The 18,649-nt window shown below is 40.8% G+C and overlaps 1 protein-coding gene across 5 annotated transcripts in view; it reads left to right on the top strand.

Moving 5' to 3' along the window:
• The window catches only part of BEST3 (bestrophin 3), a 56,131-nt gene that overhangs the window by 18,942 nt on the left and 18,540 nt on the right, over positions 1-18,649 (top strand). For 2 of the 5 annotated variants that reach the window (XM_050746575.1, XM_050746577.1), the window contains 5 exons: positions 1,744-1,898; positions 3,361-3,438; positions 3,550-3,702; positions 7,655-7,735; positions 9,056-9,207. In XM_050746575.1, the coding sequence (XP_050602532.1) occupies positions 1,744-1,898; positions 3,361-3,438; positions 3,550-3,702; positions 7,655-7,735; positions 9,056-9,207 (619 nt within the window). The remainder of the gene's footprint in view (positions 1-1,743; positions 1,899-3,360; positions 3,439-3,549; positions 3,703-7,654; positions 7,736-9,055; positions 9,208-18,649) is intronic. The other 3 variants (XM_050746576.1, XM_050746578.1, XM_050746580.1) reach the window with 2 other exon arrangements.

The following is an 18,649-nucleotide window of genomic DNA, read 5'->3' as shown; positions in this document are numbered from 1 at the left end:
TTCAATCTAAATTTCTAAAAAGAAAAGATCGGTCAGGTGGCAGCTCACGCCTGTAATCCCAGCACTTTGGGAGGCCGAGGTGGGTGGATCACCAGGTCAGGAGATTAAGACCATCCTGGCTAACACAATGAAACCCCGTCTCTACTAAAAATACAAAAAATTAGCCAGGCGTGGTGGCGGGCGCCTGTAGTCCCAGCTACTCGAGAGGCTGAGGCAGGAGAATGGCGTGAACCCGGGAGGCAGAGCTTGCAGTGAGCCAAGATCGCCACTGCACCCCAGCCTGGGTGACAGAGCGAGACTCCATCTCAAAAAAAAAAAAAAAAAAAAAAAGATCAAGTGTAAACTGCAAGTTTTAAAGTGCATCTTGTTGCAAACAAACCCTGGTATATAGTAGGCATTCAATAAATGTTTATTAAATAAATCTGTTACCTTATTCCTCTTCTATTATTCAGTCATTCAATCTCCTCTTCCCTTGGTGTTTGGGGGAGGGAGGAGGAGGCAGAGGATAACTAAAGTTTCACATAATATGCCTTAGTGCTTTGTGGGTGCTAAGTGTGTGCTAAGCATTATGTTAAATAACATCTTGACACATGTTCATCATCTCAGGTAATTCTACAACATCCTTGTGAAGCCAATATTATCTCTCTTTTACAGATGAGAAAGTTGAGGCTCAGAGAGGTCACTGCAAGCCCAAGCAAATTGCATTTTATACACACACACACACACATGCACGCATACACACATGCACACACACACACACAAAGAAACCCTTTTTTGGGGGGCGGGGAGACAGTCTCACTCTATGACCCAGGCTGGAGTGCAGTGGCAGGACCTCAGCTCACTTCAACCTCCGCTTCCCGGGTTCACGCGATTTTCATGCCTGAGCCTCCCCAGTAGCTGAGATTACAGGTGTGCATCACCATGCCCGGCTAATTTTTGTATTTTTAGTAGAGACAAGGTTTCACCATGTTGGCCAGGCTGGTGTTGAACTCCTGACCTCAAGCGATCCACCCACCTCGGCCTCCCAAAGTGCTGGGATTACAGGCGTGAGCCACTGCACCCAGCCACAAATAAACAATTTTAAAGTATGTGCAAAATGCTATGGGGACAATGAAGATGAATATACTCTTTGCCCTTCAAAAGGGTCATAGTAAGGGAAACATTTATGTGTAATATTACTGTGATGCAAGCCAAGAGCGAGTACCATGTGGGAACTTCAAAGGAAAGAGATCCCCCAGGAAAGAGAAAGAAGGACTCAAGGAAGGCTTCAGAGAGGAGAACGTGATTAAGCAGGACTTGGAAAGGAGAGATCAGGAGAAAAGTCATGTGAATCACATGTTCGGCACTATGCCAAGTGCTTTGTATACATTCTCATATCGTATTATTTTAATCATAACAATTCTAAGTATTATGGTTCCCAACTTTAGATGCCTAAACCAAAACCTAGAGAAGAAATTTCCCCAAATGTTCTAGTTCACATGTAATGTCTCCTTACCTCCTGATGGCCTCCTCTATCAGGGATTTTATATAACTTGTGGGTGTGCATGTATATGTATGTGTGTGTGTGCTCACACACACACATTCCTTAACTCTAATATAAGTATAAACTACTTGAGACAGGAAACTTTATTTCATATTTCTTTAATATCCCCTCATTATATGCTTACATATAGATGCTGAAATGTGGTAACATGTTAGTGTCAAACAGTCTGTATACCTACCCATTTTTATTTTTTTGTAAAGGTTTTATGACAGCAGATGAAAGGAAATTATTCAACCACCTCAAGTCTCCTCATCTGAAATACTGGGTTCCATTCATCTGGTTTGGAAACCTTGCAACTAAAGCCCGGAATGAAGGTAGAATCAGAGACAGTGTTGATCTGCAATCATTGATGACTGTAAGTATATCATAAATCACAAGGAAAAGGTGCTAATTAGAGACCAAGGGGGATCTGGATATAGCACATTAGACCAGGAAGAGTCAGCTTTGTTCAGTCCTGGTTCCAGAGGAACTGGAAAGATTGGAGCAGTGTCAGACCCCTCAACATGTAGGACAGAGGTGGTACACAGTTAAACTCGAGTTGCTTGGAAATGGTTCCTTGGAAGCTGCATTTTAAACAGAATCATGCTTTGTAATAGGCTCTGTAAGAAAGTATTCCTTGATTGATTAGCCAAGGGTCGCCAATGGCTCGGAAAGCTATGGTGCCCCTGTAGTATATTTGCCATCCCTGGCTCCAGGATTCTAGAAAAAAATTTGGAGGAGAAATAAACCTCCCCAGCCAAATATTTCCCCAAAATTGGAATATCGCGACTTAAGCCAACCTTTCAGATACTCTAGTAAGTAAGATAGTATTTTCACTAAACAAAATAACCCCCCCAGAAAAAAATTGTATGTAAGGGCTGGATATATTGGTGCCATGACAATCCCCTCCCTGGATTAGGCTAACGGGAGTGAATTGTTTAAAAATAGCACCCAAATTAATGTGAACTCTTTTGCCTAGTCTTAAATAATAACTTGTGTACAATAGATGAGAAAATCAAAGAATCCTGTCCTTCCTGCTTCAGAGATAGATTTTCTATCAATATGAGTGTTATAGTCTCCATTTGTGGGAGTAATTATATCTCTTTTCTAAGATCTACAGTAAGCATGTTTTAAAATGAGAGAAACAAAAAAAAATTGCTTCCAGATTACCTACCAAAATCGATAAAAATTACTTATTTAAAATATTAGCAATTTCCTTCTCACCATGGCTTTGGGCCAATATACACGTTGGAAATTATGGGTTCAATAGAATGTGGGGGGGGGGATATTTCTATGAAGGCCTTTTTTTTTTGGAAATAGTCTCAGTCTGTTGTCCAGGCTATATGCAGCACAGTGGCGCAATCATGGCTCACTGCAGCCTTGACCTCTTATACGCAAGTGATTCTCCCACCCCAGCCTCTGGAGTAACTGGGACAACAGGCACGTGACACCAAGCCTAGCTAATTTATCTACTTTTTCTAGAAACAACGTGTTTCTGTGTTGCCCAGGCTTATCTCAAACTCCTGGGCTCAAGCAATCCTCCTGCCTCGGCCTCCCAAAGTGCTGGGATTATAGGCATGAGCCACCATACCTGGCCATGACTTATTTTAATATTTTTTTAAATGTCCAAATGTACTCATCAATGAACTCATTGTTCCAATGATGTTCATTGATTGATTGTCATTTTTAGAACTCTCCTTTTGGAGTATCCTTGGGAACCAGTTTACTAGTCTTATAGTCAGTCCTGTAAAAGACATGCTCACATTCTGAATCCCAGTAAGTGCTTATTACCACACCTGTCATCTTAGTAAATCATGCTTGATCTGTTTCTGGCTTAGGAAATGAATCGATACCGCTCTTGGTGCAGCCTCTTATTCGGTTATGACTGGGTTGGGATTCCGCTGGTTTACACCCAGGTAAGAAATACTTTGCATGGAATTCTTTATTTCTACTTGTCCACCTTGGCACTGTAGCTTTGCTGTGGGAGGCCAGCACCGTCCCCTCACTCCGGTCTCTCTCTGTTCCAGGTTGTTACTCTTGCTGTCTATACCTTCTTCTTTGCGTGCCTGATTGGACGCCAGTTTTTGGATCCCACCAAAGGCTACGCAGGGCATGACTTGGATCTTTACATTCCAATCTTCACCCTCCTACAATTCTTCTTCTATGCAGGATGGCTCAAGGTAGCCAATGGTCTCAGGGCCCCACTTTGTAATCTGTTATGTTCCAGACTCTCCACACTGATCCTTTACTGAGTCTTTAGCAAATCATTCACGAGTGAGTCAAAGGTAGATCTAACATGTAATAGCTCAGCAATATTATTACTTTTCTGCCAGGGATTCAAGTGACAGGGATATACTCAGTACTGTCTGAAGCAGTTCATTTGTGCAAAGAGATTAGAATAACACTCTTTTATGGTTATTGATTCTCTTTTACGTCTCTGTGTATTCCCATTAGGATTACAATAATGTAACTAAAGTAATAAGTGTACCTGCATTGATATTGTGTACCACAATAAGCAACTAGGCAGAGTAAAAGAGTCAACAAGAAGCCTTATAAATCAGACTTAGCCATTAATATTGCAGTAGAATCTTGGTTCTGCTCAACTCTATAAATAGTTATTGCAGTTCCCTGAAATTCTGCTAGCTGTCCCACAACATTAAATGTACCCCATTTTCTTTTTTTTTTTTTTTCCTAAGACAGAGTCTTGCTCTGTTGCCCAGGCTGGAGTGCAGTGATGCAATCTAGGCTCACTATAACCTCCGCCTCCCGGGTTGAAGCAATTCTCCTACCTCAGCCTCCCAAGTAGCTGGGATTACAGGTGTGAGCCACCGTGCCCAGTCTAAATGTACCCCATTTTCAAAACCAGAACCGAGACTCAGAATTCCTCAGAATCAGAACCAGAAACACCAGAAATAATGACAACATCTGGTTTGCCAGGGAATTAAACAGGTTCAGGAGGTGAGAATGGCTTGCCTAACTATCTGTGTAGAATTTTCCTTGTTTCCCCTCCCTTCATCACCACCTCCTCAAATGTATGTGTGTAAATATCAGAGACCCGATTCTTCCATCACCTCTGTAAACTTCCAAATGGGAAGTATGTGATAGAAAAAAATCAATGACAATGGCTTCATTAAACTCATTGAAAGGCAATGATGGTATGAAGATGATATTCATAAAGTAGAATTTTCAAATGTTTGGTCTTCCAAAGAGCCATACGTTGTTGTGACCTGTTGAGGCCTTCAGGTTGCAGTGAAATTTTCCCTGCAGAAGTCTTTCATTTCATTGGTTTGAATCTTAACCAAAAAAAATAATATGTTGACATTTCCAATTATACTCCAAAGAGTAAAGGCATGTCCCTTACAAATGGCAAAAGCATTTTTAATCAGATTACCATGATTCTTAATTATTTCTACCTGCATAGGAGCAAGAACGCAGAAGAGACTAATGACTTTCATTTTCCATTAGAGGAAAAAATAGAGTTTAGCTTTATAAAGACAAAATCACCGCAGTGGCCCAAATACTCAATCATTCTCAAAAAGTAATTTTCTTCCTTTCCCGAGTTGCGCCGAGCTTTTTATTCTTTGTTTTGTGTCCATGTAAGGTGCTTGACCACCTGTAAAGAGCAAATAATGGTTCCTTCCTTCTGACATGCTTTCTAAAATATTTACATCCTTTTCCTTTATAAACTGTTTTAAAGTCCAGCACGGTGGCTCATGCCTGTAACCCCAGCACTTTGAGAGACGGAGGTAGGAGGATTGCTCAGGAGTTCAAGACCAGCCTGGGCAACATGGCGAAACCCCATCTCTCCAAAAAAAAAAAACAAAAAACAAAAAATTAGCAGGCATGGTGGCGCATGCCTGCAGTCCCAGCTACCGAGAAGGCTGAGGTGAAAGGGTCGCTTGAGCCTAGGAGGCCGAGGGTGCAGTGAGCCATGTTCACACCACTGCACTCCAGCCTGGGTAACAGAGCAAAACCCTGTCTAAAATAAAATAAAATAAATCTTAAAAGAAAAAATATTAAAAGGCACAATCTTAGCTCCATTAAAGGATAGGCAAACCTGCTGGGTATGGTGGCATACGCCTATAATCCCAGCACTTTGGGAGGCTGAGGCAGGAAAATCGCTTGACCATGGGAGGCAGAGGTTGCGAGCCGAAATCACACCATTACACTCCAGCCTGGGCAACAAGAGCGAAACTCCATCTCAGAAAGAAAGATAGGCAAACCTAAACACCAATGGGTTGTGCCTCCATTTCTAAACAGCTGTTCTATCTCAATGATTAGGATATTTATAAATCTTTTCAAAGTACAGAAAAGCCATCTTAACCTTATGAATAGTATATCATTCAGTTACTTGCTGGAAATGCAGCCCTAAGTGGAATAAAAGATATATTTTGAGATTGTCAATTCAGAAACATACATGCCATTTTGTCAGTTTAATGTAGACTATGATAATATATGCAGGACTGATTGCATAAAAATGAAAATCTGGATAGAATAAAAAAAGGTTTCAGGACTCAACCCTTAATTAATCTAAGTAAATCTCCAGGCAAGAAAGGGCAGATAGCCCTACGAAACTGGTGACAAGAACAACATAGATATCACTGTGAGGCTTACTGATTCAGGACACAGACCTGCCTAAGGAAAGGCACTTAAAATAAGAGCCACATATTAAAATCCCCTGGGAGCTTTACCCAACACTGATGCCTGGGCTCAGCCTGGTTAAATTGGAATCTCTGCGGAAGGGACCCAGGCATCAGTTGGGTTTTTTTAAGAGCTCCTCAGGTGAGTTTAATGTGCAGCCAAGGTTGAAAAAAACTGCTCTAAGTATTAATACGTTGACTTAAATCCTAAAAGTAGGTAGATTTTCTACTGAATAGTTTCAGAATCTAGAATATTGAGACTCTAAAAACTAATCATCTGGTACCTTTATTTTACACATTTAAAATGTTTTTCCATCTAGACTCAATGTAAAATCTCCCTCTCCCCCAACTCTCTCCCTCTCTCCCTCTCTCTCTCTCTCACACACACACACAGGCATGCACATATGTCCAGATAATAAAAACCAAGTGAAAATTTTCAACAAGGAAAATGATAGATAAGTTGTATTTGACACATAAACCTCTCATCAAGAAGGCTATTCAATTCAGGAACATGATAAGAATATTTAATATTGATCAAATATTCAAAGATATGCGACAATAGTTACCTAACATTTTCCCGGCAGGAAAACTAACTTACTGGATAAGGGTAAATCCTTTAGTGTAAAACTAAGTAAGCCTCAATTTCCAGCTTTAGGACTTACTAGCTCTCTGACTCATTTACTTAGCAGTTACATTCAATAACTGTGAAAGCTGGGCCAGGCACAAGTGGCTCATGCCTGTAATCTCAACACTTTGGGAGGTCGAGGAGGGCAGAACACCTGAGCTCAGGGGTTCAAGACCAGCCTGGCCAACATGGTGAAACCCCATCTCTACTGAAAAAATCCAAAAAAAATTAGCTGGATGTGATGGTGCTCACCTGTAGTCCCAGCTACTCAGAGGACTGAGGCAGGAGAATTGCTTGAACCTGGGAGGCAGAGTTTGCAGTGAGCCGCGATTATGCCACTGCACTCCAGCCTGGGCAACAGGGCGAGACACTGTCTAAAAAAATAAAAATAAAAATAAATTGTGAAAGCCTCTTATATTATTTTCTTTCATTGTGATTTAAGTCTTTCTTTGCTGTTTAACCTTCTCCCTGTGTACATTTTGCCTTATTATCTGGGCCCTGTAAATTCCCTGAAAGCACAGCCTGTGTACCCTTCAGGGTGCCTTGCAAATAGTTGGTTCTCCTTCACTGTTCATTCATTTGATTTGGCTCCTAAATCAGAAATGGCTTCCCCTGATAGGGCCTGCATTGTCACCAGTTGGATGGACAGATCCATTTGGAGAGCATACCTACAAAGGCGCATCATTCATGGTTTGAGAATCATGTCTTGCTTGCTAATAAATATCTGGGTAGAACAATCTACTCCCCTCTACTCTTCATATTATGAAAGTCACAAAAGGAAGCAGAGAGGAAAATAGGAATCATCTCCAGATTCTATTCTTAGTTTTCACGGGTATCATGATGGATTTATTTTATGTTCAACTACAGGTAGCAGAGCAGCTTATCAACCCTTTTGGAGAAGATGATGATGATTTCGAAACTAACTGGTGCATTGACAGAAATTTGCAGGTTAGAGGAATTTTCTTTCTCTTTCAAATATTAATAATAAGTCACTTGTGATATTTCAAATCTAAGCAGATTTTAAATGCACGCCTCTTGGCTTCAGAGCTTTAGCCACAAATGAAAGAGGCTTGGCTGTGCACTATGCTGTCTCAGGTCCTTTTGGAAGCTTATACATCCGGGATTTCAGCTCCAGTGAAATGTAGTTCCTTTTAAGTAGAATTTCAAGCCAATTTTCTTTGTAAGCCTCTCTATTAGCTTTTTCTAGCCTCTTTCATCTCAGCATAGAGCAGTATTTTAAATTGTTCTTTGGTTTGTTTTCTATTGCCAACCAGAGAGGTTAATAGTGACTTAAAATGGCATCCAGACACAATCTGGTGGGAGTTCCCAAAGTCGTATCACATCAATACCAGCAGTCAGAGAGCCACCGGTTGGACACTGGGAGCCTGGGCCATGCCAGCCTGTGTCTCAAATCTGCATGAAATGCACTAAATGGGCCCCAGGGCCCTTACCCTGAAGCACTATTCCAGAGAGCTTTTCATGAAGAACCAGCATGAAGGAATTTTCCTTTTAGGCAAGACTCTCCCTAGACCATTCTCTTCCCTGTGAACTACAGATGAGTGAAGGCCTTCATCTTGTTCATTTGTTTCAAGCCCTTAGTTGGCAGTTAAGTAAGTCCAAACATCTCACAGCAGATCCCAATGTCAGTCTCTTAGGGAGGACACATAATGCTGAGGTCACTCACTTTGTCAAAATCGGAATCCCAGAGGATTAATAATGTATTCATGTATCCCTTTGTCAAAGCCAAGAGGAGAGAGCACCATAGCACCAAGCAGTATAGACTTCTTGATATGTTTTTCCAAACAAAGAAATGAACAAGAAACCAGGGCATATAAGAAGTGATGCCAAGTAAAAATGTGTTTACGGGGTTAACAGAATGAAAACTGGAATCTTCACCTTCCTGTAATATTTGGGGTTAAGTGGGTGCTGTCAGGTAAAACAACAGCATAATTGTGAGCACAGAATAAAAAGATGGCTCCCCTCCCTCCAGCTAAGAGGCAGCTCCTCTCTGGGGTGTGTGGTTTGATCCCGGAGTGTGGGAGGCTTGAAGCCCCACTTATCCTCATTGCAAAGTACTCTTGAGCAGTAAACGACAGATACAACTCTCTGTGGCAGCTGTGGTCATGGCAAATACGAACTATAGACATTGGTATATTCACTCACTTAGACTGTGTCCTAGCCCACTCTAACTCTCATCTGCCCACAAAAACTTCTCTTTTTTATTTAATTTACATCTGAGTTATTCTAACAATATAACAATGATTTTAGGTCTCTCTTTTAGCTGTGGACGAAATGCACATGAGCTTACCCAAGATGAAGAAGGACATTTATTGGGATGATTCTGCTGCTCGTCCACCATACACACTGGCAGCTGCTGACTACTGCATACCCTCATTTCTGGGGTCAACAGTCCAGATGGGGTAAGTACATTTTTTTTAAATCTCCAATATTTTCCAGCCTGAGCAATATAGTGAGACCTTATCTCTACAAAAAAAAAAAAAAAAAAAAGAAGAAGAAGAAAAGAAAAGAAAAGAAAAGAAAAGAAAAGAAAAGAAATAAAATAATTTAAAGTAGCCAACTGTGATGGCACCTGTAGTCCTAGCTACTTGGAGAGGCTGCAGTCGGAGGATTGCTCGAGCCCAGGGGTTCAAGGCTTTAGTGAGCTGTGATTGTGCCATTGCATTCTAGCCTGGGTGACAAAGTGAAACCCTGTCTCAAGAAAAATAATTAATTAATGAAAATTAAAATAAATATCTCCAATATTTAGGAAGTGAGCAGATAGATCACTGTTCTAATCTTTTTACCTTTTTTTGGCATTTTTTTCTACCTGGGCTTAGTATGTACGTCAGTCTCTGTTCAGTGGTTTTAACACAGCAATCACCCCTATGTATAATGAGCTTTAAAGTTGAGGCCTGAAGTAAATCAGGCACAGTTCTATATTTCATTAAGTCTGAGCATGTATTTGATATTGCAGAAGTGTGTGAATGTGGGAGAATTTTATTTGCTGAAGGCAGATGCCACAGTTTCCACGTAAGTTAAAGAGAAAAGCACAGACTAATTCAGAAAGTAAGAAACTCTCCACTCAAAAACAAAACAAACAAAAAACTGTAGCAAAAGGGGAAACTTCTGTGGAATTTTTCTTATAACTCTTGGCAAGACTGTGGCTCATAGTTCCCTGAGGCATGCTCTAAGCGGATTTATGCAGTGGGTTCGTGTCCCGTGGTTGCTGCCTGTGACCCTTCTTTCCCTCCTCCCCGAAGTGGCCTGCCCTCCTCCTTCCACTTGCAGGAGATCTCACTTCAACCCTGTTCCCTTTGCTGAATGTCTCCTAATCCCCATCAGTGATGGTTTGTGGCACTTCTCTTCCAAAGGGGCCCCTGAGGCTGAAAACCTTTCAAGACCCAAAGAAAAGGAAGACTGAAAGTGGAATTTCAGTAGTTCTGGAAAGTAATGAGAAAGATTTAGGAGCCAGGAGATTTGCCTTGTTGCCCACAAAGCACATCTTAGAGAAGGTTGCCTACTCCAGGCTAGATTTGCTTCTGCTTCTAGCTAGCCTTCTAAGACCAGACCCACCCACCCAGGGCTCCTTCCAGGCCAGAGAGCTCATCCCAGCCCTCAGTGTATTCCCAGTTTCCATGGATAGGAATCTCTTGTTGTATGCATGTCTCAGCCTTCATGATACCTTCTGCCGGGGCAGAGCTTCATGGATATCCAGCAATCTTCTCAATTTTCAGAATTAATAAGAGCTGTTTTTCCATGAGTTTGATTTTAGATAATTAAATATGCTTTATCCTTCTCCTCACTCCCACCATTGATTAATGCAAAGTACTTGAAGATTTAACTTGAAAAGAAAAGAGACCAGCAATGCTTATAGAATCAGGGCATCATTGTGATGACTCTATTTAGACTGCAAATGCTCCGCAGGCTCTATTTCTAATGTCCATTGAGTTGTTCTTACCCCGTGGTTAAGATGATTATTTGAAGGTCTCAAAATTTTTATCCTGATCTACTTACTCATCCTAATCATCATAATTCTGCAGATTACCATATACATGTTCATGTTCTTTAGAAAATATTAAAACACAATGTTTCTCCTGTTTCTAAATACAGAAACAGAATTAGGGATTGACAAGATCTCAGAGAAAATTTCTTCCCCAGAAGATTATTGGGAAGATTCCATGAGATTGTAAACATTAAAATGCTTTAGGTAAAACTATAGAGCATGATGATTATTATCACCTAGTCAAGTCTTATTTGTGGATGTCAAACTGAAGCAGAGAAAGATTAAATCACTTTAAGCTATTTTTCATATTAAACTCACCCTGGAAATTTAGGACAGAAAATAAAACAACTGAGAGAAAACCAGGAGGTACAATATTTAAAACTGCAGCAAAAAATTATCAGTTGTCAGACAGAAGTCCTCCAACTAAAATGGCCTATTTGCCAGCAGGATGGAGAGAAGAACAGACAAAGGCCAGAATCTATGGGGAGAGGGTTTTGTGAGAGGTTTAACTGGATCTGCTAGAACCAATTGATCAAAGAAACTATTAGGCAAAAGCTCACTTGATCTTGATTTTCTGTAGAAATGAGGACCATTAAAGTGGACCACAATCCAGGAAAATTTACTGCAGGAAAACAGGCGATCAGAAGCCCTGAGTTGATAGAAATGGCGCCCTTTGGATTTATTAATGTCTATTTTTCCTATGATTGTCGTATTAGAAAAAATGTTTCTGTTGCCTATGACGAAAACCAAATTCAAGCTTTCTTAAGCAAAAGGAGGTTTATAGTGTCACACCCAGAGACGAGCCTAGCTTTGGGTGTCACTAGATCCAGAGGCTCAGAGAATGTCACCAGGACTCACCATTGCCCCATGACTCTCAGGTCTGCTTTTCTCTCCACTGGCTCAGATTTCAGGCAGTCTCTCTCATCCTGAGGGCAAAATGGCAAAATGGCAAGCTCCAGGCTTACAGCTTACCGTCTCAGCTAACCTGTGGAAAGGGCACATCTCTTTTCCAACTCTTGAAACTGAAGTGCTGGATTTGCTATGACTGACTGGGCTTGGTTCACATATCCATTCCTGGGCTAATTACTATCAACAGAGGGACAATATTTTGACTATTCATGGCTGGTTTATAGGTCCATCTTTGAACCAAGGGTTACAGTCAGCCCCATCCAACCATATGGAGTATGTGATATCTCAAGAAAAAGCAAGATGCTATTATCAGGAGAAGAGTGAATGGTTTTGCTGAGCTGGCAAAAACAGTAGATGTTCTCTAAAATCATCGAAGATAATTCCCTAAGCAATGAATGGTTCCTTCACCAAATACAAGGTCAATGTCAAATGAGCCACCTGACTGAGGCTCAGGGCAAGGGGAAGGTAAAAGTTAAGAATTGCTCTAGCACCGGTGGTTTTGTTGGTGCTGACTGAGCCAATGAGCTCTTTGCATGAGAGTGAAGACCACATATCAAGATGCTGTAGACACAAGCATTCCATTTTATAAAAGTGCCTGCTGCTTGATGACCATATCAAATCCTTTCCTGGATGAGATTTTTTAAAATTTTCTTATTCTCTTTGAGGTGTATGTTCCCAGCATATTGAATTCAGAAATCAAATTGTCCTTACCTTTTCATATCAATGTTTTTGGTTTGTAGCCACAATTCCCATAATAACCCGGATATTCTAAAATCAAAGCAATGCCCTTCAAGAACAGAGCAAAAGTACTCCTCTCCAAGGGCCACCTGCAGGATCACCCGCCTCCCAGCCAGCACACTCAACAGCGCTGTTCACGTTCAGCACACTGTTCATTTCCACTTCAGAAGGAAACTCCTCGGAGACAATGTCTTCATTCTCTAAATTAAGGAACATGTTCAAAACATGGCCCTATTTTCTGCATATTTACTAAATAGATATAACTCAAATAAATCAATTTTCCTTCTTTCTATCTTAAGTACAAATTTAAAATGTATTTTCCCTTGGACCCTCACATACAGAATGTGCTCATTTATTTATTCAGGTACATTTTTTTCAGGGCCTACTATGAGGTAGGTTCTATGCCAGATGCTAGAGGTAGTCAAAAAAAGAAAAGAAAAAAAAAACACCTCCTAAGTTCACAGATGTAAGGCCAAGAAAAGTGACACTACAATGTGGTAAATGCTACAGTGGAGAAATGCTAAGCCTTATGGGAACACACACAATGAAGACACACTTCACTCAGCCTAGTGAAGCAGAGAAAGCCGCTTGGAGTCAGGGACTCTAATATGCATCTTTAAGAGTGAGTTAGGAGGCGGTCATGGTGGCTCACAACTGTAATCTCAGCACTTTGGGAGGCCGAGACAGGTAGATCACCTGAGGTCAGGAGTTCAAGACCAGCCTGATCAACATGGTGAAACCCAGTCTCTACTACAAATACAAAATTAGCTGAGCATGGTGGCACAACCTGTAATCCTAGCTACTCAGGAGGCTGAGGCAGGAGAATCGCTTGAACCCAGGAGGCAGAGGAGGTTGCAGTGAGCCGAGATTGCACCATTACACTCCAGCCTGGGCAACAAGAGCGAAGAGTAAAACTCCATTTCAAAAAAAAAAAAAAAAAGAATGAATTAGGAGCCAGTGAACAGATAGGATTGAGGGGATTCAGCAGAGGGCACATTTCAGGCCAATATGGACAAAGACAGAAAGGAATGATAAATAGTGTACTCAGAGTAACAATTTGATAGGCAAACCGGAAGAGCCAATAAATGAATCTGGAGAGGAGGCAAGGGCAGAAGATGGAGGGTTTTATAGGCCAGGTAAGGGTTTCAGCCGTTATTCAAAGCTATTAAATGACAGGGTCCCATTTTTGCTTTAGAGAGATTAGCCTGGCAACTGGCTGAAAGACGGATAGCTGAGGATAAGACCAGAGCCAGAGTGAGCAGGCTGTTGTCATTTAAACAGGAGTGGATAAGGGCCTGAAACAGGTGTATCACAAGGGATGTAGACAGTAGAGGTGACGGAAGGGACAGATTCACGAAAGGAGAAGGAGTGAAGAATGGTAATAAACCAAAGATGAGAGAGAGTGTAAGGGCGAAAGCTGCTCTAAGGAAAAGATTATGAGCTGTCCCTTTTGCTTGTGTTGAATTTGAGATCTCTATGGGTAATTCACATGGAGATGGCCAGCAGGCAGGGAGTCCAGGGGCAAAGCATGCATTTTACTGGTATCAGTACGTAGAACCAAAGAGTGGGTGGGAAAGCTCAGAACAGTGTCAAGGAGGCAGAGCAGAATCCGAAGGGTAGAACACTGTCACTGAAAGGGTGGCCAGAGGAAAAGGGTAGTCGGAGTAGAAATGGTCAATATAGATGCAGAGTAACCCAGAAAATGCCCTGCCAGGAGGCCAAAGGTACAAAGTTTCCAAATAAAGCCTGAAGAGCATGCCATAGGTTTTGTATGTTAGGGTCATCAGAGACTTAGGTGAGAGTGTGGGGTAGAAATTAAACTGTAGTAGGTTAGAAGTGATGTATAGGTAAGAAGATCAAATTGCCAGTGTAAGCTGTTTTCAAAAAATAATTTTATTGTAGAAAAGTTCAAACCGGGCCAGACACGATGGCCCACGCCTGTAGTCCCAGCACTTTGGGAGGCCACGGCAGGCAGATCACTTGAGGCCAGAAGTTCGACACCAGCCTGGCCAACATGGTGAAACCCCTTCTCCACCAAAAATACAAAAATTAGCCAGCGTGGTGGCACACACCTGTAGTCCCAGCTATTTGGGAGGCTGAGGCAGGAGAATCGCTTGAACCCAAGAGCGGAAGGTTGCAGTGAGCCAAGATCATGTCACTGCACTACAGTTTGGGTGACAGAGCGAGACCGTGTCTCAGAAAAAAAAAAAAAGAAGTTTAAGCAGTTCCAAAGGTAGAGAACAAGCTATGATAAAGCTCCATGTATCCATCACCCCTTCAATTATCAAGTTACGGCCAGTCTTGTTTCATTCCCCACCCACCTTTATCTTCCCTGCCATTTAATCATGGTAAAGCAAATAGATCATAATGCCATTTTCATACCTAAAAAACGAAAATAAAACAAACCCAAAACGCATGTAATTCCTCAATTCATTAAGTATCCATGGACTATTTTTTTGAGAAGTCTGAATTGACGGGGTAAATAAATCAGACCGTATTCACTAAGAGACAGGGATGCTGGTCTGTTTCCTCCCTCAATTCAGACTTCTAGGAATGGCTTTTTTGTTTTGTCTTGGGTAAGGCTAGTGGCGTATTTTTTACTTGCTTTGTTTTTTGTTTTGTTTCGTTTTGCAGGGGTTTTTTTGTTTGTGTTTTGTGTTTTGGTTTTTTTGGAGACAGAGTCTCTGTCACCCAGGCTGGAGTGCAGTGGCGTGATCTCAGCTCACTGTAACCTCCACCTCCTGGGTTCAAGCAATTCCCCTGCCTTAGCCTCCCAAGTAGCTGGGATTACAGGCATGCACCACCACACCCAGCTAATTTTTGTATTTTTAGTAGAGACGGGGTTTCACCATGTTGGCCAGGCTGGCCTTGAACTCCTGACCTCAGGTGATCTGCCTACCTTGGCCTTCTTAGAATTACCTTCACCACCTATACTGAATTTCACTCAGCTGCTGTACCTGGCCTTGTCTGGACAGAGCCATTAAGACTCCCTCTGGTGTTTACTGTAGTGCTGTCCACTGTGTAACTTAGAATCCCTTTTAGCAGAGGACCCACAGGAAGAAACGTATTTCAGACATTGGGCGGAAAAAAGGAAGCTTTGCCTCTTCTGGGCAAATCTTACACTATTTATCTTATAAACTTTATAATTTTATAATTAATGATGGTTTCCTTTTCATTTTGGCTGCTGGGAAGCTGACAATCAAATTTGTAGTCTACCTTTACTAAGTCTGTGGAATGGGATTATTTTGGAAGGTATTTCTAGATTCTGTGTCTTTTATGATTGTTTCTTATTCTACCTCTACTATATTGGCCTGATCTTATATATTATATATATTTATATAATGTAATATATAAATATAATATTTTATATGTCATATATACTACATACTATTATTGCATCGTATGTATTTCCATAAGGCCACATCAAACCCTTGGTAAGATGAAGCAAGATGTGATAAAGAAACAAATTAACAACTCTCCTTGTTTTGAAAAAGGAAGGAAAAAAGACAGGCTGAGGAAAAGGAGCCCACTGGAAGAGAGGAAAGACACAGGAGCAAGGGGGGATGACTGAGAAAGGTCCTAAAGAAGACATAGGGCCGACCCCGGGGGGTAGGGGAGGTCCCAGTGGCTGAGCTAGAGGGAAGCAGTTGAAGTTGGATACAGTAAGGGGAGAAGGGGAGTTGGTGCCTGTGCAGCCAGGGAAGCGGGAACCAATGTTCTTGCCTCATCTAGTCATCGTGTCTTAATCTAAAGGAAGCTTTAACAGAGCTCATCTTTCTCTGTCCAATCTTGGACCAAAGAGCTACTGTTTTAAAACTGCATTTTATAAGCTTTAACACCAAACTAGTGCTGAAGTTCCATCTCCTGATCTTTGCATGGGGCACATTAAAAATCACCTTTAAAATCAACACTCCGAATGAAAAAAGGCCAGTTAAAAATCTGAATGCAGTCCCCAAAATAGAAATGCTTTCATAAATATGCCAGTCTTGAGCATTTGCTAAATAATGATAATTATTGCATGGCCAGTAAGCTACAGTTAGTCATTTTATGAGTTAATAAGCAAGGAAAAAATATTTCTTGTGTGAATTCTTTTACCATTATCTCATGGGGGATCACTTCAGCTGAATCTGTTTTGTTTTTTCTTTTGTAATACTACGGAATCCTTTCTAATCTGCTGTAGCTTTGTTTTTGTTTTTGTTTGCTTTTTGCCTTTTGTATTTTTGAGACAGAGACTCCCTCTGTCATCCAGGATGGAGTGTACAGTGGTGCAATCACAGCTCACTGCAGCCTCGCACTCCTAGGCTCAAGCTGTCTTCCTGCCTCAGCCTCCTGTAGCTGGGACTACAGGTGCACACCACCATGCCTGGCTTTTTTTTTTTTTTTTTTTTGAGACGGAGTCTCGCTCTGTTGCCCAGGCTGGAGTGCAATGGCACAATCTAGGCTCACTGCAAGCTCTGCCTCCCGGGTTCACGCCATTCTCCTGCCTCAGCCTCCCGAGTAGCTGGGACTACAGGCGACCGCCACCTCACCTGGCTAATTTTTTGTATTTTAGTAGAGACAGGGTTTCACAGTATTAGCCAGGATGGTCTCAAGAGGCAAAGGTCTGGCTATGCCCATTCTGGTCTTGAACTCCTGGTCTCAAGAGATCCTACCACCTAGGCCTCCCAAAGTGTTGGGATTACTGGTGGGAGCCACCGTGCCAGCCTTGATCTGCTGTTTTAATTAAGGCATCTTTTCATTAGCTTAACTATGGAGATGCTATTAACCAAGATTGAGAAAACACCCACGAGTAGCCAAAAGAACATTGTCTGTAAGAGGCACAGTGAGAAAATATACCCAAACCCTAACGTAATAATGAGTTTTCCTGGGACAATAATAAACACATGCGTGATAAAAATAACTTTACCAAAAGGAACTTTAAATGCTTAAACTCAAGATTTTTAAAAACAAATGAACAAAAATCAAGGTCCAGAACTACCCTGTCACTACTGGCTTGAGGTAGAGGTAGAATGCCTGTCTTCACATTATATCATCATGAGTCACTTCAAAATTCTTACTATCTTTTAATTACTTGGGATTACCCATTAACACAAATTAAGACTCTGAGGAATGAAACACAGAAATTAAAGACTGAAGTCTCATAATGCCCTTTAGTCCTAACTTGAAAATCAAAACAGCCAACAGTAAAGAAGATAATCCCTTAAGGGCATTGGAAAAACCCTAACAAACTATCCATTCATAACAGCTAAAGGATTCGAAATTTTGGAGAAGAGAGGCTGTAACTGCTTATGAAATGGATCACTCAAGTGTGTCCAGAGCGCTTGCTCTGTCTTGCTAATCTAAAAGCATGCTCCAAGCTTGTAAACTTTAAACTGCTGACTGTAATCCCATTTAAAGAGCTTTGTTTTATTGGGCTTTTCTGCCATAATTCAAATAATTATGTCAAAATGTTCTCACATATATAATAATCTTTAAAAAAGGGGTCTATGAAGTCAATTAAGGATCCACTTAGTAAAGAGGAAAAATATTCAAAATTTTAAAGAACTCCTTCTGGCTAGGAGTTGAGGGATTTATTTAAGATGTATTTGGTGCTATGGAACTGTGTCAGAAATAGTCATTTCTACTTATCTATCTTTATTCTAAAAGTTCTAGGAATATGTAACAATAACATGATATTTGGTAATTATACAGACATGCAAATGTACTTAATGTACACAAAATATTTAGAATTATACAGTAGGTCAGAAGTATTTTTAGTGATATTAATTCAAATATATCAAAATACATATTTTAGTGAGCAAAGACTTTATTAAGGTGTGGTTAAATATACTTCTATGTTGATATTACTTAGTAATCCTCTTTAGTCAACTATATTCAAATATTTTAGCTTTACAAGAAAATACATAGTCTGATACATACTATTGCATGCTTATATTACAAACTACCAAAAATATCTCAAATTCTGAATTACTAACTTCAACAAAAGTGTATTCTGGGAACATTGACTTTTCACTTAATGTACCAGAAAGGAAGGAGAAATGGAAACTTCCAAGGAGATGAATGTGCATTAAGTTTATAATTTTAGAACTACTCAGGGATTCTTTCACACCCTGATGTGGGGTCACTATGGGCAATCAGTTTTCATCTTTAAATGGTATCAGATGTGTACATGGCTTGATTTCCTTTTTTAACAAAATTCCTACAGAATAGAA

The sequence above is a fragment of the Macaca thibetana genome, chromosome 11 (assembly GCF_024542745.1).
Source record: "Macaca thibetana thibetana isolate TM-01 chromosome 11, ASM2454274v1, whole genome shotgun sequence".
NCBI lineage: Eukaryota > Metazoa > Chordata > Mammalia > Primates > Cercopithecidae > Macaca > Macaca thibetana.
The sequence above is the reverse complement of the archived record's forward strand: the minus strand, read 5'-3'. Positions and strand labels throughout refer to the sequence as shown.